This window comes from Ictalurus punctatus, chromosome 16 (assembly GCF_001660625.3).
Source record: "Ictalurus punctatus breed USDA103 chromosome 16, Coco_2.0, whole genome shotgun sequence".
In the NCBI taxonomy this organism is placed as follows: Eukaryota; Metazoa; Chordata; class Actinopteri; order Siluriformes; family Ictaluridae; genus Ictalurus; species Ictalurus punctatus.
Genome location: NC_030431.2, coordinates 26,482,811 through 26,505,582, shown reverse-complemented (window position 1 = coordinate 26,505,582; position 22,772 = coordinate 26,482,811). Strand labels below are relative to the sequence as shown.

Below are 22,772 nucleotides of genomic sequence, written 5' to 3'. Positions count from 1 at the left end.
TCACATTTCAGGAAAGTCATGTAGCGTTTCGCTTCAGTGTTAACATCTTAATATTTCAGTCTTTTGTGTTTCCTGTAGTGATGATGAAACGTTAAATGCTTCTTGCTAATTTGCTCCGAATGCTAAATTCGGTTCCTTTTTTTCCCTCCAGGCTTTTATAGAAATGGCTTCTGAGGAAGCAGCGATCACCATGGTGAACTACTACACCACAGCGACGCCACACGTCCGTAACCAGCCCGTCTACATCCAGTACTCCAACCACCGCGAGCTGAAGACAGACAACCTGCCCAACCAAGGGGTGAGGACCTTCCATTAGCTCTGACCTTTAACTTTCGGCACACGGTCACCATGGTAACGAGTGGCTTCGCTTGCACTGCCACCCTTCTTTAAATTCCACCCCGGAGGGTAATTAGGCGATGTGATTGGCTGATGGGATGTGGAGGGAGCTGCAGACTACATTTGCATAAATCTGGAGTGACCGAAGGACAATGGGGTGGAATTGATTGAGAGCCTGTGTGTGTGTGTGTGTGTGTGTGTGTGTGTGTGTGTGTGTGTGTGTGTGTGTGTGTGTGTGTGTGTGTGACTCATCGTCTGAGAATGTTTAATCTGCACCATGGCGTTTTAGCATTTCCATTACAGCTCATGTGTTCATGTTCAGATTCTGTTAGCGGTTCTGTTTGAAATCAATGTTAAATTAAGTTCAGAGATCATCGCGTGTCCAGCCTTGGTACGGACTTGGTGCGAGATGTTTGGGGTGTGTGTGTGTGTGTGTGTGTGTGTGTGTGTGTCTGAGAGAGAGGTTCAGGAATAGTTTGCTAAGATTGACAGGGTTGTTGTGAATCGTCCTGCAGAGAACCCAGGCCACCCTGCAGGCCGTCAACGCCATGCATTCTGGGAACATGACTCACTCGGCGTCGGCCGGCGACAGCAGCTTGATGCCTGGTCAGAGTCCTGTCCTGCGCATCATCGTGGAAAATCTCTTCTACCCGGTTTCTCTGGAAGTGCTTCACCAGGTAGGACCACTTCTCATTTCTCTGAAGTCCTCCTCTCACCTTTCTCTCCCAAGTGGCGAGGGTCTGAAATCACCAGGACACAGAAACCACACCGAAAATCTCCACGTGTTGATTTTACTGTAACAGCACCACACACTCTCTCTTACTCTCTATTACACTCTCTTTCTCTCTCTTACTCTCTCTTACTCTACTCTCTATTACACTCTCTTTCTCTCTATTACTCTACTCTCTATTACTCCATTACTCTCTATTATTCTCTTTACTCTCTATTACTCTCTATTACTCTCTATTACTCTACTCTCTATTACTCCATTACTCTCTATTATTCTCTTTACTCTCTATTACTCTCTATTACTCTCTATTACTCTACTCTCTATTACTCCATTACTCTCTATTATTCTCTTTACTCTCTATTACACTCTCTTTCTCTCTATTACTCCATTACTCTCTATTATTCTCTTTACTCTCTATTACTCTCTATTACTCTCTATTACTCTACTCTCTATTACTCCATTACTCTCTATTATTCTCATTACTCTCTATTACACTCTCTTTCTCTCTATTACTCTACTCTCTATTACTCCATTACTCTCTATTATTCTCTTTACTCTCTATTACTCTCCTCACATCTTAAGAACATCAGCAGTTGAACCCTGAGGCTCAAACCTGCATCCAACTAATATTTCAAAGTTGAATGATGCAGTGTACACGTTTTTCCTCTCTCTCGCTCTCTCTCTCTTTCTCTCTCACCCCCCCTACACACTCACACACACTCACTCTCTCTCTCTCTCTCTAACCCCCCCTACTCTCTCTCTCTCTCTCTCTCTCTCTCACCCCCCCTACACTCTCTCTCTCTAACCCCCCTACACACACTCTCTCTCTCTCTCTCTCTCTCTCTCTCTCTCTCTCTCTCTCTCTCTCTCTGTCTCTCTCTCTCTCTCTCACCCCTACACACTCTCTCTCTCTCTCTCTCTCTCTCTCTCTCTCTCTCTCTCTCACCCCTACACACTCTCTCTCTCTCTCTCTCTCTCTCTCTCTCTCTCACCCCTACACACTCTCTCTCTCTCTCTCTCTCTCTCTCTCTCCACCCCTACACACTCTCTCTCTCTCTCTCTCTCTCTCACCCCTACACACTCTCTCTCTCTCTCTCTCTCTCTCTCTCTCTCTCTCTCTCACTGTGTGTTTAATAAGTCCATTCAGAAGCGAGATTTTTTTTTTTTAAGACTGGCCTCTTTTTTTTTTTTTTTCACGATGGGAAAACGTGTCCGAGCGGCTCATTACACAAGCTCACGTCAGCGTCGTCAGCGAAGCCACACCCTCTTCATATTTGGTTTGGATTAAATGGAGATTTTGAGTATTGTAAATGTTATAAAGTGTGTTGGAGAACATCAGTGTGCTGTTGTGACCTAGAATCAGTCCGGAGCAGCTCTCCTTGCTGTGGAACATAAATAAAAATCGGGTTTGTGTTGTTTTGGTTTTGTGTGTGTGATTTTATAAATAACTCGGGGTTTTTTTTCCTCTGTAGATCTTCTCGAAGTTTGGGACAGTCCTGAAGATCATCACGTTCACCAAGAATAACCAGTTCCAGGCTTTGCTACAATACGCAGATCCCATAAACGCGCATCACGCCAAAATGGTCAGTCCTGAAAGGGCTTTTATTTCTTATTTATTTCCCTGTGGCTGCATTGCGTATTGCCTGATCGTGCGTGCGTCTGGATGACACAGGGACATCTGGGGCGTTTTTCTGTTGGTTTTATTTGTGGGTTTATCTGATGTGGTCATTCCTCACGCCGGGCCTCTGTGGTGTATCTCCTGACCCCGTCTCTAACCCGAGTCTCCTCATCCATCACTGTGGCTTCAGCTCAGCTTTGTAGGGTGATCCGTCCCGGGCCTGAAAATCCGTCAACATCTGTAGGTTCCTCCTCCTCGTCCTCCGAACGAGACCCGTCCTGCACTAATCCCTCACCCCGGTGATTAATTTGTCAGTGCTGAGGATATCTAATGAGCGGCATTGAGGCTGCGAGAGGAAGAAAGGGAAAAAAGGCAGCGTGTACGTAATTACTCCCCTGGTCTGCGGGTGTTATCTATTGTGCTGCTGCCATGTCGCATCGCCTCGCTGCACAAAGGAGACGTTTGTTCGTGTTACTGGAGGAGGCGGCACTCCAAAATCCTCCTGTTCCTAAATTACCAGAGAGAGACGGGAAGTAAAGAGAAGAAAAACAAAATGCTACAGCAACTAAATCAGAGAGAAGCAAGAGTTTTTCCACATCACTCACCCCCCCCCCTCTCTCTCTCACTAACACACACACACACACACACACACACACACACACACACACACACACTCACTCTCTCTCTCTCTCTCTCTCTCTCTCTCTCTCTCTCTCTCTCTCACACACACACACACACACACACACACACACACACACACACACACTCTCTCTCTCTCTCTCTCTCTCTCTCTCTCTCTCTCTCTCTCTCTCACACACACACACACACACACACACACACACACACACACACACACACACACTCTCATTCTCTCTCTCTACACACTCGTGCTCTCACTCACACGCACACTCTCGCTCTCTCACTAACACACACACACTCTCGCGCTCTCTCTCTCTCACACACACACACACACACACACACACTCTCTCTCACACACTCTCTCATTCGCTCTCTCACTCGCACTCTCTCTCTGTCTGTGTGTGTGTGTGTGTGTGTGTGTGTGTACTATATACAGCAGGTTATACATGAATTCTGGATTGTGATTGGTCGGAAGGTGTTGATGAATTTTCTCTACAGTAGCTGAGCTTTAAATCACAGGTTTATGTTCTTCCTCGTCTTGTTCCACGCTGCTACACGGATGGATTGTGTGTGTTTTAGATTTTACAGCGCTGATGTGCTGTCATTCTATTTCTTTATTTCTCTTTTAACCCGAACCTGACCTTCTGACATGTCGGTCCCGTGAGAGAGGCCACAGGCAGGAGAAACATCTCCAGCTTCCTCCCACTTTCACGATTTATGATGGAGGGAGGCGTGAACAACTTCTTCTTCTGTTTTTGAAATCCTCTCGGTTTGAGATCTTCTCGTGGTTATTGTAAAGTTCGAATCGTCGCTCGCCTGAATGTAGGTGTGATCGAGTCCGTCACGGTTCTGAAGTTTCACCTGATGATTGTGTGTAGCGATGTTTGTCTTGTCTGTTGACTTTGACAGTTTTATAATAGAAGAATAGCAGAAGTGTAATCACACACACACACACACACACACACACACACACACACACACACACACACGCGCTCAAGGGGAAGACATAACACAGATAATAAACGTATAACACAACCCTGTTACTGAAATACACAGAGAGGTGACTGAACCATAAACGGTGTATTAATAAAGTTATTTAAATAAATAATGTGCACTTTTCGCATTTAGTGATGAACTGAATCAGTTACAGCTCTACTGATTGAAGTTTTTATACTTTTAGCCTAAACTCTAAAAACGCTGGGCTAAAATTTTAGATGAAAGCTGTAAATAAACTAAAACTGTGATTACTGAATACTCCAGGATGAAGCACTGGACTCCTGGGCCAAAAAAAATAATGGGCCACGCCCAAAATAGCAAAATATTAAGATTTAAATTGTCTTAACAGATCTCTGGTCAGAAAATTAGCGAGAAGTAATCGAGTGCAGTCCCGAGACGTCCTGTGCTGCTGTTTGCTCGTTTACTTTCGCTGCAGTAAAGACTAAAAGATGAGTCATGGATCGGTGATCTGCCGCCTGATGCAGCTCCTCACGGGCCTGATAACAAGATCACTGATGGAGCATGGAGAGGTCTACAGCATGGAGAGGTCTACAGCATGGAGAGGTCTACAGCATGGAGAGGTCTACAGCATGGAGAGATCTACAGCATGGAGAGGTCTACAGCATGGAGAGGTCTACAGCATGGAGAGATCTACAGCATGGAGAGGTCTACAGCATGGAGAGATCTACAGCATGGAGAGGTCTACAGCATGGAGAGATCTACAGCATGGAGAGGTCTACAGCATGGAGAGATCTACAGCATGGAGAGGTCTACAGCATGGAGAGATCTACAGCATGGAGAGGTCTACAGCATGGAGAGGTCTACAGCATGGAGAGATCTACAGCATGGAGAGGTCTACAGCATGGAGAGATCTACAGCATGGAGAGGTCTACAGCATGGAGAGATCTACAGCATGGAGAGGTCTACAGCATGGAGAGGTCTACAGCATGGAGAGGTCTACAGCATGGAGAGGTCTACAGCATGGAGAGGTCTACAGCATGGAGAGGTCTACAGCATGCAGTGTCGTGAGTCTCACGGTAAAGGAGCGAGGAAATCTGCTGTCAGAAACGCGTGGCTGGTCTTCGTCAGGTCAGCTGTACTGTTGTGAAATTTACACCAGCCTAAAGGCAGAAGAAATCCCTGTTCCTCCACCAGCTCTTCAGGGAATAGGTCAGCGCTCTGAAACACCAGGTTACGTTGGCAGAAAGAAATGATCTGCAATGTCCCAAGCCTCATCGTGCTGAGACGACCACCTGCTGAAATTTACAGCTTCTCGAAGACGGGGGGGACGTTCTGTCCAAAAACTGTCAGGAGAAATCAAGGCAGTTTGGAGAAACACAACAAGCAGAAGGTTATGTAATGCAGGTTTTGTGTCCAGAAGATGTGCTCAAGAGCCATTTCTGTCTCAGAAAAAAAAACATCAGACAGAATGAAGAGTTTTTGGCAGAATACGGCCGGTTCGATTGGGAGTCGTGTGCCGTGGTGAATCACGATGACCAAAATCTGGTGAGAAATGGATTCGTCAGTGCATCTCTTCCACAGTCAAGTGTGGAGGAAGATCTGTCATGGTGTAAGGAAGCCTGCTCAGATCCTGGTGCTGCTGCTGCACTCCGAAACGGCAGTTAATGCCTCGGCGTCCGGGGGAATGTCGCACAACGTCTTGCTTCCTAAAACGTAAAGGTGTTTACTGGAAAGATGAACGAGCAGATGTTATTTTTCAATAAGACGACGCAAACACCACCACAGAGTGGCTTGAGAACGAGTCCATCAGGATCGGGTTTTGGCCCGGAGTCCAGAATCGAACCCTGTGGAGAATATTCGGTCTCGAGTCAAACGCTACGTAACCGGGGAACATTTCTCAGCTCCTCCTCAGCTGTATGAAGGCATTAATATTAACTCTTATTCCTGTAAAAAGCTGCCCATTTTACCCACAATGCCTAAACGTTTAAAGAAATCGAAGGGAAAAGCTATCCCATACTATACTAATATTCTATACTAAAATTTAAAACTCGACTAAAATTCTAGACAAAACTCTTTTTTATATATATATATTAAAAATTCTGCACTAAAGCTTTAGAACTCGATGGCGCGGTCTGCCGCGGAGACCCGCACCATCGTACGGTCCGTGCTCACATTCAGAACGGAGTTGATTTGTGATGATCTGATGGAATGTGATGAGGGATCATCTTAAACCCGGCTGAGATCACCGTGTAGAACACGAGTGAAGAGAAATGTGTGTGAGGTGAAGGCGCTCGTGTGACGCAGATGTTCAGGGTGCGATGTTGGAGGACCGAAGCAGAAGCAGTGATGGAAGGGAGATGATGGTGAGGATGAGTGATGAGATGATGAAGTGAGATTAAAGTGTTGGTGTAATAATTCTGACGGATCAGACAGAGTGGTGTTCGTGGTGATCTGGAAGCGCGGTGGAGATTTTTATCAGTAAGTGATGTAGAAGATCACGTGCAGGTTGAAGGAAGCGGTGAGAAGGTGCTGACGCCGTCGGCTCTAACGGCCGGAGAGGAACGTAAATATCCTCACCGTCACGTCCCTGTGTTTTATTAACACTGCCTTCAGAGTTTAATATCAGTAACGCCAGGGGGTGTTTAACACCTTAATGTCCTGCACGCACACACACACACACGCGCACACACACACACACACACACACGGGGGGGGTGGATGGATGGATGGATGGGGGTGTTTGATATCATTACAGATAAGAATATAAACTTGTTTCCCTCCAGTGAAAGTCTGCAGTATTAAGGTCTCGGTTCAGCTGTTAAATTTCAACATCGTGACCTGATCTTGTTTGTAACATAAAACATTTGACCTTTGACCTCAGAGAAGGTCTGTTATAAACGATAACTGATCATGCATAGGTAACTATTTATTTATTTATTTATTTATTTATTTATTTATTTTAAATTAAACATGGCCTATTTCTTACACGAGTTCTTCATAAAGAATGTGAATGTTTTGTATTGTGATGTTTTTATATTGTACAGCGACTGTGACGCGTTTATACGCCACTTTTACAGACGAGAGAGATTTCAGACACGGTGGGGACAGATATTGTCTTTTGTTTTGTAAACCGTACAGAGAGAAAGAGTGTGTGTGTGTGTGTGTATGTGTGTGAGAGAGAGAGCGTCTGATGGATTTGGGTTGTGTGTGTTGTGTGTCAGACTTTAGATGGACAGAATATTTATAACGCCTGCTGCACGCTGCGTATCGAGTTCTCCAAACTCACCAGCCTCAACGTCAAGTACAACAACGACAAGAGCCGAGACTTCACACGACTCGACCTGCCGTCGGGAGACGGACAACCCACGCTGGAGCCCACCATGACTGCAGCGTTCGGTAACACACACACGCGCGCACACACACGCACACACACACACACACACCATTCTCCTTTTGCAATTGAATAAAACTATATTTAAATAATATAACTATACACTTCTCCTTTTTCTTCTTCTCCTTCTTCTTCTCCTCTTCTTCTCCTTCTATACCTCCTTTTCTTGTTCTTTTCCTGCTACTACTCCTGTTCATCTTCTTCTCCATGTTCTTCTCCTTATTCTACTGCTGCTCCTCCTGCTTCCCCTCTTTCTTCTTCTATTGCTGTTCTTCATCATCTTCTCCTGTTGCTGCTCCTCCTCTTTCTTCATCTTTTTCTTTCTTACTGCTTCTTCTGCTGCTGTTCTCCTCCTCCTTATTCCTCCTCTTTTCTGCTGCTGCTCTTCATCTTCTCCTCCTCCTCCTCCTCTTTCTTCTGCTTCTTCTTCTGCTGCTCCTCCTCATCCTCTTTCTTAAACAACTTCTCCTCCTCCTTCTCCTCCTCCTTCTTCTCCTCCTCCTTCTTCATTTTTAAGCTTGTTTTCCTCCTGGTGTCTCTTCACTGTGTTGATGATTTAATTCGGCAGTTTATAAATAAACCCCCAGCTGATCGTGTTGTAGGATAAATAATCACGAACAGTAGCTGTCCTCCTCTTCCCACACCTCGGCTTCTGTTCACACACGAGCGTCCCAGTAATTTACAGGTAATGAGGCACGTTGGAGCGTGTGCTGAGGATTGTGCACTCATATCGACTGCCTGAAATATTCTCCTGAAACGCTTCCTAATGACGCTCGGATGTTCGGATACTGGTTACATTTTAAAGGGGTGTGAAGACGTCAGGGTTCTAGATGATCGTCAGGGATGATGGGGTTCTCACTCGGGAACAGTTCTAGCAGCAGTGTGTGTCTTAGAGTTTTACTCTGCTGCTCTGATTCCTTCTCCATCTGGCAGCGATGATGGAAATGTTCTTTCTCACCCACTGCCTTCTGAAACTGACGAATCTCTGTGTGTGTGTGTGTGTGTGTGTGTGTGTGTGTGTGTGGGTCTCGTCTTACACACACACGCGCGCGCACACACACTTTGAACGAGCAGAGACAAGGCCTTATCTCTGGCCTTCACACACTAAATGAGGGTCTGAGTGGGCTGGAAAACAGTATGAGAATAGATTGTGTGTGTGTGTGTGTGTGTGTGTGTGTGCGCGTGTGTGTGTTTTATGGTGGAGGTGGTAGATCCTTCAGCTCATCCACCCGTCTTGTCCGAGACCCTGTAAATCATGGGTGCTGTCTGAAGGGAACAGGCGCTGTAGCTGCTGATAAGGTGTGTGTGTGTGTGTGTGTGTGTGTGTGTGTGTGTGTGTGTGTGTGTGTGTCCAGTGTATAAATCTGGCCTGATTAATGGGCGCTGTGTGTACTTGGGGCTGTTGCTGAGCGCTGTGACGTGGCGTTGCAGTAAAACCTGTTGAGATTGTGATGTTTATTGGCGAGCTGCTGTCCTCCAGCCCGGTGCAGCGTCTCGATGAACGTTTCATCCTGAAACCTCCACGCAGAAATGCCCCGTCGTGTTGAACTTTCATTCCGTTGGGGAGTATCTGAGCCAGGGGAACGCCGTCACGTTCTTCATCCTGCATTTATCTCTATATTTCATTCTTATTTCACATTTACCCCGAGTTCTAATCTGTAATAAGCGATTTACTCCCAGTCACATCCGGAGCAGTGATTCATTTATTCACTAAACCAGCAAACGATGAGTGTGACACCTGAGAGGGAGCAGAATAGATCTCGTATAAAATATAATACAAAGGTGAGTCACGTGAAAACCTTACTTTAAAAAAAAAATAAATAAAGATTTGCATTGTTTATTGTGAAGGGATTTCACAAAAGTTCATCTGTGTTCGTTCGTCCTGCTCTACCTCAGTCTGTAGCAGTGATGGTAATCATAAACCCACTGATTTTACACCGATATAACGCACCGTCTTCTTACGGCTTGTCACTTTCTTTTCGTGGTAAGGGGGCACAAACTTTTACACTAAACATTTTATTTAAGCGGGGGGGGGGACCATTTTCTGTTTCGTTTTTAATGAGGACATGAGATTAAATTTGAAAGCATTTAAATATATTACATTTTCAGTTTGACTTGGTGTAATGAAAATTGTGTGTGTGTGTGTGTGTGTGTGTGTGTGTTGTATAGGGGCTCCTGGGATCATCTCCTCACCCTATGCTGGAGCGGCTGGTTTCGCTCCTGTTGGTTTCCCTCAGGCTGCAGGTAAAACACACACACTCTCTCGCTCTCTCTCTTTCTCTCTCTCTCTTGCTCGCTATCTCTCTCTCGTGCTCTCTCTTGCTCTCTCTCTCTCTCTTTCTCGCTCTCTCTCTCTCTCTCTTACTATCTCTCTCACTCTCGCTCTCTCGCGCTCTCTCTCTCCCTCTCTCACTATCTCTCACTCTGTCTCTCTTGCTATCACTCTCGCTCTCTTTCTCGCACTATCTCTCTCACTCTTGCTCTCTCGCGCTCTCTCTCTCCCTCTCTCACTATCTCTCACTCTGTCTCTTGCTATCGCTCTCTCTCTCTCTCTCTCTCTCTCTCTCTCTCTCTGTGTCTCCTGTTCTATTTTCTCACAATAGCTCCACCCTGATTCATGTAATAAAGTTTATGTCTCAGATCTCACGCCTCTGCTCGGACTAAATGAATGGGTATTGTACGTACAGAGCTGATGCTCGGAGCGACTGGCGTGAACACGTCTTCAGATTAATTCTGCGGTTGTGTGTAACGATTGCTCCAGACTCTAAATCAGCGTTTCCCCGACACGAGCGTGAATGGTTTGCTGTATAGAATTGGTTATTGATTAGGAATAAAGCAATGATCCTGAACAGCTCGGTGTAGAACTTTGTCTTTGTTTCCGTGGTCCAGAGCTGTATTTCACACACGTCACGTCTCATTTCTTAACTGGCTCCGTAATGGCATCGTCTATCGTAAATGATTCACTGGGTGATTCGTTCAGAGAGTAAACGGTTGATCTTTTGCGTGATGTTTGTCAGGTGCTTGTGTGGCTCCGTAAACAAGAAGAATTATTTTCACAGATCGTCAGTTCAGTGGTTCCTCTGATTCTTTATGAAAGTTTCCTTCTTTTTTTTTTTCCTTCAAGAAGGAACTCTTAGCTTAAGAAATGTACTCAGCCTTTATATGTCCAGTAAACGAAATGCATTACACCGCATAACACCATATCTTCTGCTTGGCGTACGGGTCTGGTTGTAGCCGCATGCATTGGGGTTCGTAACGCATTAGTGTACGGCTTTATAATATCCAGGTGCATAATCATTTATACAATCTTTTGTTTTTGTGAATAATGTCCTCTAAAACAGTAATAAATATATGGTGGGACTTTATTTAATCTACACTATTTGCATCATTATTTAGAAAATAATGTCGAGACTTCCTCCTCTTCCTGTTTTTCCTCCTCCTCCTCCTCCTCCTCCTCTTCCTCATGGTTTATTAATAATTTCCTCAGATTTTCACTGTATAACCCGAGCCAGGACGCGTATGATTGTCTAGAAGAAGCATCAGAGCTTCCTGTTAGACCCAAACTGAAGATTTGGGCTTGTTTTTTCGGACACGTTCTCCTTTCCTGTCTAACTCTGCGTCATGTCGTCATTGTGATGGGCGTGTCCGTCTCTCAGGTCTCTCCATGCAGGCGATGCCCGGTGCTCTCGGACCCCTCACCATCCCCGCATCAGCTGTAGCCGGGCGGATGGCCATCCACGGCATGCCCCCCACCGCCCTCCATTCCGTTCTCCTCGTCTCCAACCTCAACCCTGACGTGAGTGACTCCGCCCCAATCTGACCCTACGTTCTCCCTTTACACCTCGCACCAGCCGCCCACTGTCTCCGTCTCTTATTAAAATCCTTTCATTGCTACACATTGTCTCTCTCAGCTCCTTCCTGCATCCAGAAAATCATTTTAAACATCTTCACCTTGTCCATGAAAAGCGTCTTTAAGATTTAAGTCATTTCACACACGGCTCCCTTGAGTTCTGGATTGTGATTGGTCAGGAGGTGTTGATTTAATCTCCTATAGCAGCAGCTCTGACAGCAAATCGCAGGTTTATATAAATGCGCTCATTATATAAGATTTCTCCAGGATGAGGAGACATGTGTTTAACATTTATAGAAGAGGTAAATAACTTATTCACTTCACGAGGGGGAGAACAGAGAGGGGGGGAGAACAGAGAGAGAGGGGGGGAGAACAGAGAGAGAGGGGGAGAGAACAGAGAGAGGGGGGAGAGAACAGAGAGAGGAGGGGGGAGAACAGAGAGAGGAGGGGGGAGAACAGAGAGAGGAGGGGGGAGAACAGAGAGAGGAGGGGGGAGAACAGAGAGAGGAGGGGGGAGAACAGAGAGAGGAGGGGGGAGAACAGAGAGAGAGGGGGAGAGAACAGAGAGAACAGAGAGAGAGAGAGAACAGAGAGAACAGAGAGAACAGAGAGAGAGAGAACAGAGAGAATGAATAGAGAGAACAGAGAGAGAGAGAATGAATAGAGAGAACAGAGAGAGAGAGAATGAATGGAGAGAACAGAGAGAGAGAATGAATGGAGAGAACAGAGAGAGAGAGAGAGAGAGAGAACGGAGAGAGAGAGGGCTGGTGAGGAAACAGATGTTTATAGCTGCTTTAACGTAAGTGCGAACAGGAACGCACTTGTTTTGCAGACATTAAATATAACTATAAATGGATAAAAAGCATGATTGGTCACTCTTTCATAAATAAAAGTTGTAATTCTTTTGGAATAGCTGTGGTGTTTGAGGAATGAAACACTTGGGGAAGTGCTGTTCTAGGAAAATAATCAGTGTTCGGGTGGTCAGAGCCTCAGTAACATTACGTCCCACCGTGTTTTATTCCTTACTCGTGTTATACCAGCTGTAGCTGAACTGAAGCTGAACCTCGGCGTCACGTTTATTCCAGAAAGTCTAGATATCTGGCGATGTATCTCCTGCAGTGCGTCTCGCACCTGTAGGAGACTGCAGGGGATCGCCGCTGCACAAACATGCATCTTTAAAGCTTAATCAAATATAGATCTTTAGGTTTATAGAAGATTAAACTTGCACCGTCTGCATGGTGCTGCTTAACCTCCTCTGACTGTAATTCTGTCTCTCTCTGTAGAGTATATCACCACACGGACTGTTCATCTTATTCGGTAAGAACCCTTTTATTACTCGCCTCCATCAGATTTGTCTGAAGGTTGTTTTTATGAAGGCGGCGCTGGCCGACGAGATGGAGACGCCATTTCCTCACCGACGCTGCCGCAAGATTGTTCACAGATACAGAATGGCACCGGCCGTTATATTTACACACACACACACACACACACACACACACACACACACGTACGTTTATTGTCCTCACACTTTAATAAATGTCACCGGATGAGTTAGCCAGATCGTCTGAATGATTTGCCCGAAAATGTTCCTCATGGTTAGCGAGTGCAGTAAAGCAGTGGAGACGGTGTGCGTGCGTGTGCGTGCGTGTGCGTGCGTGTGCGTGCGTGTGCGTGCGTGTGCGTGTGTGTGCGTGTGTGTGTGTACACGCGCTCTCATGAGTGTCTCTATTTCCATCAAACAAAAATTACAAAATAATATGAAAATAGTAATTAACTCTTTTATTTATTTATTTTTTAATTTGATTATTTTTCTTTTCTTTTTTTTTTAATTATTGTTAATTATACAGAGTGAGGTAAAACAAACAAAAAAAAGCCCTGAGATATAAAGAAGTAAAATGTTATCAAAATAAAATAATAATAATGCAGCTATTTTTCTGCTAAAGCTCATCTACCTCAGGCTAGTGGGATGTCGTGTGTCGTCCCCCCCCCCCCCCCCCCCCCCGCGGTGATAGATTAGGATTTAGTGAGTGACAACAGCTTTGTGTTGATTATGTGCAGTCTAAACATTATAAAATCATGGACGTGTGATTAGGATGATGAGGTTACAGACACTATTAATGAAGTAAACGTAACCGAGGCATTCGGCAGCAGTGAGGCAGCGAAACACCGCCAGCTCGCAGTACTGAAAAAGCTTTATTATTGTTATTTATTTATTTATTTATTTATTTATTTATTTATTTATTGCGATTCGTCAGAAACCGTATTATTAAAGTGAATCTAATAGGAAAGCGTTCTCGTTAGGAGCAGCGGGTCCGTTTTAAATTGTACCGGTCAGTTTACTCAACCTTGTATTCAAATATTTTCTGTTTCATTCCTCTGTAACTCAGTGTGAAACTATTCCTTCATCATCATCTTCTTCTTAATGCGGCGCTGTAATGTAATGTCCAGGACAGTGTCATTATCGTGATGAAGCTCAGCTCTATTTGACGTGTACGTATATGAAAGGAGATCGAGCACCATCCAGTTCAACACCTGAGTTTTCTCTCTCGGTTTGATGTGTCCTGCAGGTGTGGCTTTTCTGTAGTGTGTGTGTGTGTGTTTGTGTGTGGGAATGTATGTGAATATAAAATCTTGTCTCTTGTGTGTGCAGGAGTGTATGGAGATGTTCACAGAGTGAAGATTCTGTTCAATAAGAAGGAGAATGCGTTGGTGCAGATGGCGGATGCGACGCAGGCCCAGCTCGGTGTGTGTTTGATGTACAGGTTGATGATGGAGTCGGCGTGATGATTAATATTGTGAAATCTGTAGAAGAATAAAGATTTTTGATTCTCTGCTCGGTTTTTGATTGTTTGACTCTGTGTTTTTGATCAGCGATGAGTCACCTGAACGGTCAGCGTCTGTATGGCAGGGTGATGCGCGTCACCATCTCTAAACACCAGACGGTGCAGCTTCCCCGCGAGGGTCAGGAGGATCAGGGCCTGACCAAAGACTTCAGCGGCAGCCCCCTGCATCGCTTCAAAAAACCCGGCTCCAAAAACTTCCAGAACATCTTCCCTCCATCAGCTACGCTGCACCTCTCCAACATCCCGTTAGTGGCGCGCGCGCACACACACACACACACACACACACACACTCTATCACACATTCTATATTAAACAGTAATTTAAGAAGAAGGAAAACACAGAATGTACTCTGTGTTTAAAACATTCAGCTGTGAGTAAATTCCCTAAACATGTTTCTCTTCTTATTTTTCCAGACCGTCTATTGCGGACGACATGCTGAAGGACCTGTTCTCTGGTTCAGGATACACCGTTAAAGCTTTCAAATTTTTCCAGTAAGTTTTCTTTATCGCTCGTCCGAATGCTACAGAGTGAAGTTTAAATGTGTAAATCCCTCTCGGACGATCGTTCTGATTCTGTAGGTTTGGTGTGTTCTCCCTCCGTTCTCCCTCTCCGCTCTCTCTCCGTTCTCCCTCCGTTCTCCCTCTCCGCTCTCTCTCCGTTCTCCCTCCGTTCTCCCTCTCTGCTCTCTCTCCGTTCTCCCTCCGTTCTCCCTCTCTGCTCTCCGTTCTCCCTCCGTTCTCCCTCTCTGCTCTCTCTCCGTTCTCCCTCCGTTCTCCCTCTCTGCTCTCTCTCCGTTCTCCCTCCGTTCTCCCTCTCTGCTCTCTCTCCGTTCTCCCTCCGTTCTCCCTCTCTGCTCTCTCTCCGTTCTCCCTCCATTCTCCCTCTCTGCTCTCTCTCCGCTCTCCCTCCGTTCTCCCTCCGTTCTCCCTCCGTTCTCCCTCTCTGCTCTCTCTCCGTTCTCCCTCTCCGCTCTCCCTCCGTTCTCCCTCTCTGCTCCCTCTCTGCTCTCTCTCCGTTCTCCCTCTCTGCTCTCTCTCCGTTCTCTCTCCGTTCTCCCTCCGTTCTCCCTCCGTTCTCCCTCTCTGCTCGCTCTCCGTTCTCCCTCCGTTCTCTCTCCATTCTCTCTCTGTGCTTATCCCTTCGTTCTCTGTGCTCTCCGTTCTCCCTCCATTCTCCCTGCACTCTTTTTGTTCCCTCTCCATTCTCTCTCTGCATTCTCTCTCCACTCACGGTGTTCTCTCTGCGCTCTGTCTGCATTCTCACTTGATTCTCTCTGTTGTTGTGGTCTAACAGTTTTCTCTCTCTCTCTGTCTCTTCTCCAACAGGAAGGACCGAAAGATGGCGTTGATCCAGCTCGGCTCGGTGGAGGAGGCCATCCAGGCCCTGATCGACCTCCATAACTACGACCTGGGCGAGAACCACCACCTCCGAGTGTCCTTCTCCAAATCCACCATCTAGCAGCGTTCCCCTTCACGCTCCCTCAGCGCCGCCGCTGTTCTGTTCACGGGTTTAAATCTGAGCGAGGAAGCCTGACTGACGAACTTCTGTAACTAAAGACATGATTCAAAAAAAAAAAAACTTTAATAATGAAAAGTAGACAAAAAAAAAACAAAACAACAACAGAGACTTTGGGTAGTTTTAGAGATTTTAGGGGTTTTAAAGTTATACGGAGTTAAAGACTACTATATGACCTTCAGCTAGAGGTAAACTGAAGGTTGGTGTATTTTATTTTTTTTAAGCTGGAGACGTGTGAACTTCTTCAGTTCCATAGCGACGAAGTTCCCGTTTTGATCTCACAGCCATCGCTGGGTGGTTTGAGCAGAACCGCAGCAGAAACTTCAGAACGCGAGAGAGAACGGTCTCTGTGACTTTGTTGGAGAAGTTTGGAGACGTTTCTGGACGTGTGGACGTGAACATGGATGTTGATGTGCCTGTAGTGCTATTTAACTGTTAACGTTTCACCCAGGTGCTCCATCCAGCCTTCAGAACTAGAGCCTCATTGGATAGGCCACGCCCTCTCTGAATGTCCGTGATGTCATCACAAGGTGCCGCCGGGTAAAAAAAAAAACAAAACCCTGTAGCGACGCTCCCTCACCAACGAGAGCTATCTTTCACGTAGCAGTAAAGTGTCCGTGTGATGGACGGGGAACGGTTCTGACATTTCGTCATTCGTGCTCGGGATCTGCGAGAACATCCTGAAAGATTTTCTGTTCTCCTGAGAAATGGGTTTCGTTTTAAGTTTGATTTTAACCTAAACGTCAAACGGACGAGACTGTTGTGAAACCCGCGTCGCCTGGTCTGGACCGCTCGCTCGCTCGCGTTCGGCCGAGACATTTTTATAGACGTAATCGTGCACGATCATTCCAGGAAGCACGTCCAGCTGTCAATTATGCTGGAACACTCCAATCATAGAGCCTGGCTGTCAGGATGCCCCGCCTCCTGTCATTTAAATGTCATTTTGAATGTGAATCATGTAGCCCCCCCACCATGAATGATGCATTCTGATTGCTGATTAATTCCCTCTCCATTCGGTGTCCCTCTTGTAATCAAATGCTTTTCCTTTGACCTTTTATTATTGTTTTATTTAATTTGTTTTCTTTCCAGGTTTCATACTCAAAATCAGAACGATCTGATTCAATGGAAGCTTCTCTCTCTCTCTCTCTCTCTCTCTCTCTCTCTCTCTCTCTCTCTCTCTCTCTCTCTCTCTCTCCCCTTCCTTGCTGTCCCACCTCCACACGTACAAAACCAAAATAAGAAAAAGAAAAGTGAGAGGGGAAAAAAGAGAGCGTCTCTGTGGCACAGGGAGAAAAGCCGTTCCTACTGAAACGCTCCGGCTTTAATATCGTGTTCATTGTGTGGTGAAATGTGTTAGTGAATTAAATTAGGCCGCGGTTTCAGTCGGCGGGGGGAGGGGGGAGGGGGGGGGGTTATGAAAAGTTCTGGTTTGTAAATTTTTATAAATAAACGGAGTGTCATACTGTTCCTGGAGAGCCATCAGCCTGTAGGGTTGCCAGGTCTGTGATGTTTAAACTATTTACACCAATGCGCTGTTATTCTTCAAGCTGATTGGTCAGAAGGTGTTGATTACTGTTTCTATAGTAACGGTTAATTCACAGGGACTTGTACAGCGGACGCCACATGGATTAAACAGCGACGAAAATAAACGCAGTAGTTTTCTGTAAAGAGACTTTGTTTATGTAACCGTTATGGAAGGAGTCTCCAGCGTCAGCGTAACAGTTAGAGGTCACGCTGTAAGGTTTCCGATGTGTTTTTTTTTGTTTTGTTTTTTTTTTTACTTCAAGAGAAAGAAAAAGATGGCGAGGCCGGGTGAGGGAACGACTGTTTATAGCTGCTATAACGTAAATATTTCACAAACGTTAAATGTAATTATAAACGCATAAAAAGTATGAGGAGGCCCTTTAATAAATCAGCATTGTAATGGTTAGCAAATTTTTTGTGGCGCAAGATTTTCAGATTTCGTCACACAGACCTGGCGACCATTTCTCTCACCCACACCCTCATCCACAGCGTCTGCTCCTGATTTACACAGAACATTGGATCAGATTAGATAAAGATCAGACTGCTGGTTCTCAGGACACAGGATCAGACTCCTCCTCAAGCCTTAAAATTCCCATGGAGGGCCTGTAGGTGGCACTGCTCCTTTTCCTGAGCAAATCCCTGGTTATTTTCAGGCCATGTTCCACAAAAAGAGTGATTTTATCAGAAAAGAAAAAAAAAATGAAATGAAAGTGAAGTGTAATGCAGGGCAAGGGACAGTGTCTTGTCTTTTTCTTTCTTTCTTTCTTTTCGCTAGTTTTAATTTTACCTGAAGCGATCGATTCCACCCTTCGCTGACACTTCTCAAAAGAAATCCAATTTTTCTTTGAAGTTTACAGTCTTACATAAAGCAAAACTATTCAGGTCTATTTATCTTTAACGATTGTCAAGATTTTTTGGAGAAAAAAAAAAAAAAGTTACTTATTTTTGGTAATTTGTTCTTTTTTATGGAGAGAAACAAAACAACGGGGGGAAAATAAAACACTCACCGGGTTTTTGTACCACTATAATCATTAATGACATCATGGTGAAAAGAAAAAAAACCTTCATATTTACTGTGTATTTACTTCATTTCCTTATTATGTGCCTTATAATGTGTTTATAATCAAAATAGGTTTTAGAAATATTACCTAAGATATCTTAAGTACTATTTTGTGCGATTGGTGAGAGGGTTGATTTTGCTGATTTTCGTTTTCTTGTAGTTTTTTTTTAGATGTGTATTTTTGTGGGGACTCAGTATTGTGTGGTCTTTTTATTCGAATCATAAATTAATGTTTGGTGCTTTTGAAGGCACACTGGAGAAAAGAGAACGAGCGGTTTGGTGTAAAAATGCTTGGTGTTATGCTCTGGGTCTCCTCCGTCGTGTGTGTGTGTGTGTGTGTGTGTGTGTGTGTGTGTGAGTGTTGATGAAAATCTCACCTCGTTGTCTCTGCATGATGAAATGCTGTGAAATGAAGATCACGAATCCGTGACGCTCCCCGTGCGAGGACGTTTAATCCGTTTCTCTTTGATTCGGAACCTTTTGTTCCTGAAGATCACACTCTTTTATTAAGAACCTGTTCAGCATTCTAGAGTATGTTCTTACATTTACCAGTTGAGTGCAGAAGTTTGCAGATCTTACCTTTTTTTGGTAAATGGGGGGAAAATAAGGAAAAAAATCTATAAAATTTCCAAAATTTTGAAAACGAAGCACAACACCACAACTATGTAAAGAGGAATTTCCCCTGCTTCACTATTCATGTCTTACTCTGAACTTACACTTTTTGACCTCATGGTGAAGGAATGCGTGTAAAGCCCGAAACACTAATGAACATGACCTCGAGTCTGATCTAGTTCCGTCAGTATTCACGCTGGGAAAGTCCCCGTATTCAGACCGGAGTTCCTCAGCTGATCTAACTGGAATTTCTGAGCTCCACCTTCAGATTATTCAAATCCCCTGCGTGTAGTTCACACCTCCGCAGGCTTTCACGATGCTCTCGAGTTAAACCGTCACAGGCTGAGATTTTTAAACATCTGGGCACAAACGCTAGAAGATATTAATGATGGAATCACAACATGGGCACAGGATGTAGGCGATTTTGATCTTGATTTAATAATAATAGTCAGATTTGATGCGCTCTCCTGTAAAGAAAACGTGTTTACGGTGTGAAGGATAATCTGACCAAGCGCTCATCCGTTGCTCAGCATTTTATCCATAAATAATCCACATCTCTGACTAAGACGCGTCTCCTCTGAGGTTCGCTGTGGACTTTTTTTGTGGACGTTAAAGTGACTGACTAATTCGTTGTGCTTTAAATGGTGTGTTGCAGTGTTACAGCCAGAACATATTGTGGTTTCATCAAACAGTCAGACGGTGGCGCTGGACTCGCGTTCAGAATCGAGTGTAACTGAGACCCGCCCCTGTTTTAGATAAGTTCCGCCCCTGAGTGCGCAACTCTTGCCTAACTTCTGAAAATCTGTAGTTACCTCTGAGGTGTGTCTTGATATAAATCCGTGGTTAAATCCTCACGGCGTGCTTCTGCTCGACTCGTAAATGAATTTGCTGTAGGCTACATTACGATCGTAAGGGTGCGCAAACTTTCGCATTCAACTGTATATTGGCCTAATACGTGGTCTTGATTACATGAAAACATGATGTGACCGGATTATATTTCATTTTCTGTGATCGTGCATTGAGGGAAGTGACGTTGAGAGGTTTCGGATCCTGTATATGATGGTGCGTGTCATTTCCTGTGTAAAAAAAACCAAACCAATTAATCCGAGAGGAGTTCGTCTGTGTCTGGAGAATCCCAAAGCATCGAGCAGCGAATTTCTGATGTTTCTGAGCAGAATGATCTGAGATTTCAAGTGTGTGTGTGTGTGTGTGTGTGTGTGTGTGTGTGTGTGTGTGTGTGTGTGTGTGTTGGACTTCTTATTTACTGTATCTTATAATCAGATTGATTTTAGGGGGTGTGGCCTGTTTTGTGCTCTGTAGTGATTTTTTTTTTTCTTCTTCTTTATATATATTTTTCCCTCTTATTTGTAAGGATGTGAAACTGGATAAAGGGGTGTGTGTGTGTGTGTGTGTGTGTGTGTGTGTGAGTGAGTGAATGAGAAGGAAAAAGCTCGGTCGGCGGTGGTGTGAAAGGCGTGACGCTGTATCTGTAAAAGCTTTTCATTTACAAACAGGAGAAAAAGCCAGATTTTTAACGTGGCACTAAAAGCAGTTCGCTCTGATTCTGATGATTTTCTCTCATCACACATTCGCGTCTTTTTCATTTTAATTTGAATGTTTTCTCACAGCTGAATCATTTTCAGTCCTGTCTTTCGACTCAGGCAAACATCGTCCCGCCGCGACGTCAGACACGTTCCTCTTCAGATCCGCCTTGCGTTTCTTTTCGTTTTTTATCGGATTTATATTGAAATTAAACACACAAATAACGCAGGACCAAAGTTTACGTGCCTTTCATCCATCTATTGAGCTTATTTGTAACTTTCTTCCTGGATGTACATCAGAAATCAGAACTAACGTGTGTGTGTGTGTGCTTTTTGTTTTCTTTTTGCATTGTTCTTGCAGTTCCACTTAAGTGTCTTTTTTTTTTTTTTTTTATTTTGTTTTTTTTAAAGAATCTATTTCCCCTCAAACAGAAGGTGAAGCCATATAACACATCAGAATTTCATAATCTCAAATAATCCCCCGTCATTAACGAGTTCCTGCACCGATGCTGAATGTTTCTTACGTCATTTCATGAAATCGACCTTTTATTATTATTATTATTATTATTATTATTATTATTATTATCATCATCATTATCATCAAGGCCTCGTTCAATACAGCTGAGATTTACATTAGAACAAAAAGAACCATAAACGATTTTCATCTCATCTTTACACAAATTTAATTATGAAAGCTTTATTATTACCAAAGGAGTTTGACTCTAATTGGACTGATTTAGACGTTAAGTTCTGAAACGCCATAAACAAGAAAATGACATTTTTATAAATAATTCGATTACGGGTGCGATGGATATTTTTGTGCTCTTACTCCAAAACCTCAGCCGTTTTCGTGGGTGGAATATTTCTGAATCAACATCACGTGCCGTAGACGGGATCTCGTGAGTGATGAATATTAATGAACGGATAATAGTGAGACCTGTTCGATGGGTGGATCACGGGCGTGGAGTCGAGGGGAAAGACGCACGCAGGTTTATTCACATGCAAAAAGTGACTTCTGTTGCACTGGAGAACGGTTTTAAGCTGCTTCCAAGCTTAAAGTTTTAGCCATCTTGACTTTTTTTTCGTTTTTCTTTAAAGAATCTGGGCTAGAAGTTTTCCTTACTGAAACTGTAAGTTATTTTGCATCGCAGGGAGGGACGTAAAACACGAAACTCGACTCAGGCACCATGCACATACAGAAAGTGCCTGCATCCGACCTCACGATCCTCCCTCGCCTTGAAACTCCCCGGTTTATAACTCCTATTAATATTAACATTAACATGAATGTTCCACTACCAAAACAAACAAGTGCTTGTAAATATGTGCTCCCGTTTTTGTTTGGTTTGTTTGTTTTGTTTAAACCTGGCCAAAAAAAAAAAGAGAAAAAAAATCCACAAAAATTCTAAAGGTTTCTGGGAACAAGATAAAACACATCAGTTGATACGAACTGGTTTTTATATTTATGAAAATTCAACTGTTTTTTTTTTTTTTTTTTTTTTTTTTTGTCTTCTGTATTTTGATACTGCAGGAGGACCAGCTTTTTATTTGTAAAAGTCGTTTATGTGACGTTTGTGAGTTAAACCATGGAGAGACGAGCGGATTCAGTTTATGAGTTTGATGTAATAAAAATGCAAATAGAAGATTAAACTATTAAAGAAACATATTTTCTAATTTTTTTGCAGTGCATGGTTAATTTGGATTTTTCTTTTGTGTGTTTTTTTTTTTGTATTTTGTAGGAAGAGTTTTTTGTTTTTTAAAAAAATGCTTATCTCTTATGCATAATCATTATTAGAGTTACAGCTATTATTATTATTATTATTATTATTATTATTATTACTCAGTCAGAGTCTCTGCTGAATTTTTTCCTAATCAACTTTAATTGTAGCATGCCTCGAATAAATGTCATGACACCTGTACTTTCCTCAGTCCTCTGTCTCTTCGTGCTTTTCCCTCTGGGGTTCTGTCCCGATCCTTCGGACCTGGAGACGTCTCCAGTACCATCTTTATCTCTCTCCATCTCTTTCGACCCCTGAACCTGTCGGATTAAGATCATCATTTTGAATGTTAATGCTGAAAGTCTGTAGTTCTGACGGAGGGGTACGCACTGACCGATTCTGGCACTTTAAGGGGTTGAAATCTGGTTTTCTCTCGGACGGA

The 22,772-nt window shown here is 44.0% G+C and overlaps 1 protein-coding gene across 3 annotated transcripts in view; it reads left to right on the top strand.

The window, feature by feature from the left end:
* The window catches only part of ptbp3 (polypyrimidine tract binding protein 3), a 57,712-nt gene extending 35,426 nt beyond the window's left edge, over positions 1-22,286 (top strand). For all 3 annotated transcript variants that reach the window (XM_017489281.3, XM_017489280.3, XM_017489282.3), the window contains 11 exons: positions 152-298; positions 852-1,013; positions 2,539-2,649; positions 7,501-7,675; positions 9,840-9,914; positions 11,327-11,466; positions 12,804-12,837; positions 14,171-14,263; positions 14,392-14,608; positions 14,777-14,854; positions 15,689-22,286. In XM_017489281.3, coding sequence (XP_017344770.1) covers positions 152-298; positions 852-1,013; positions 2,539-2,649; positions 7,501-7,675; positions 9,840-9,914; positions 11,327-11,466; positions 12,804-12,837; positions 14,171-14,263; positions 14,392-14,608; positions 14,777-14,854; positions 15,689-15,821 — 1,365 coding nt within the window. In that variant the 3' untranslated portion in view covers positions 15,822-22,286. The remainder of the gene's footprint in view (positions 1-151; positions 299-851; positions 1,014-2,538; positions 2,650-7,500; positions 7,676-9,839; positions 9,915-11,326; positions 11,467-12,803; positions 12,838-14,170; positions 14,264-14,391; positions 14,609-14,776; positions 14,855-15,688) is intronic.
* Positions 22,287-22,772: the final 486 nt, after the last annotated feature.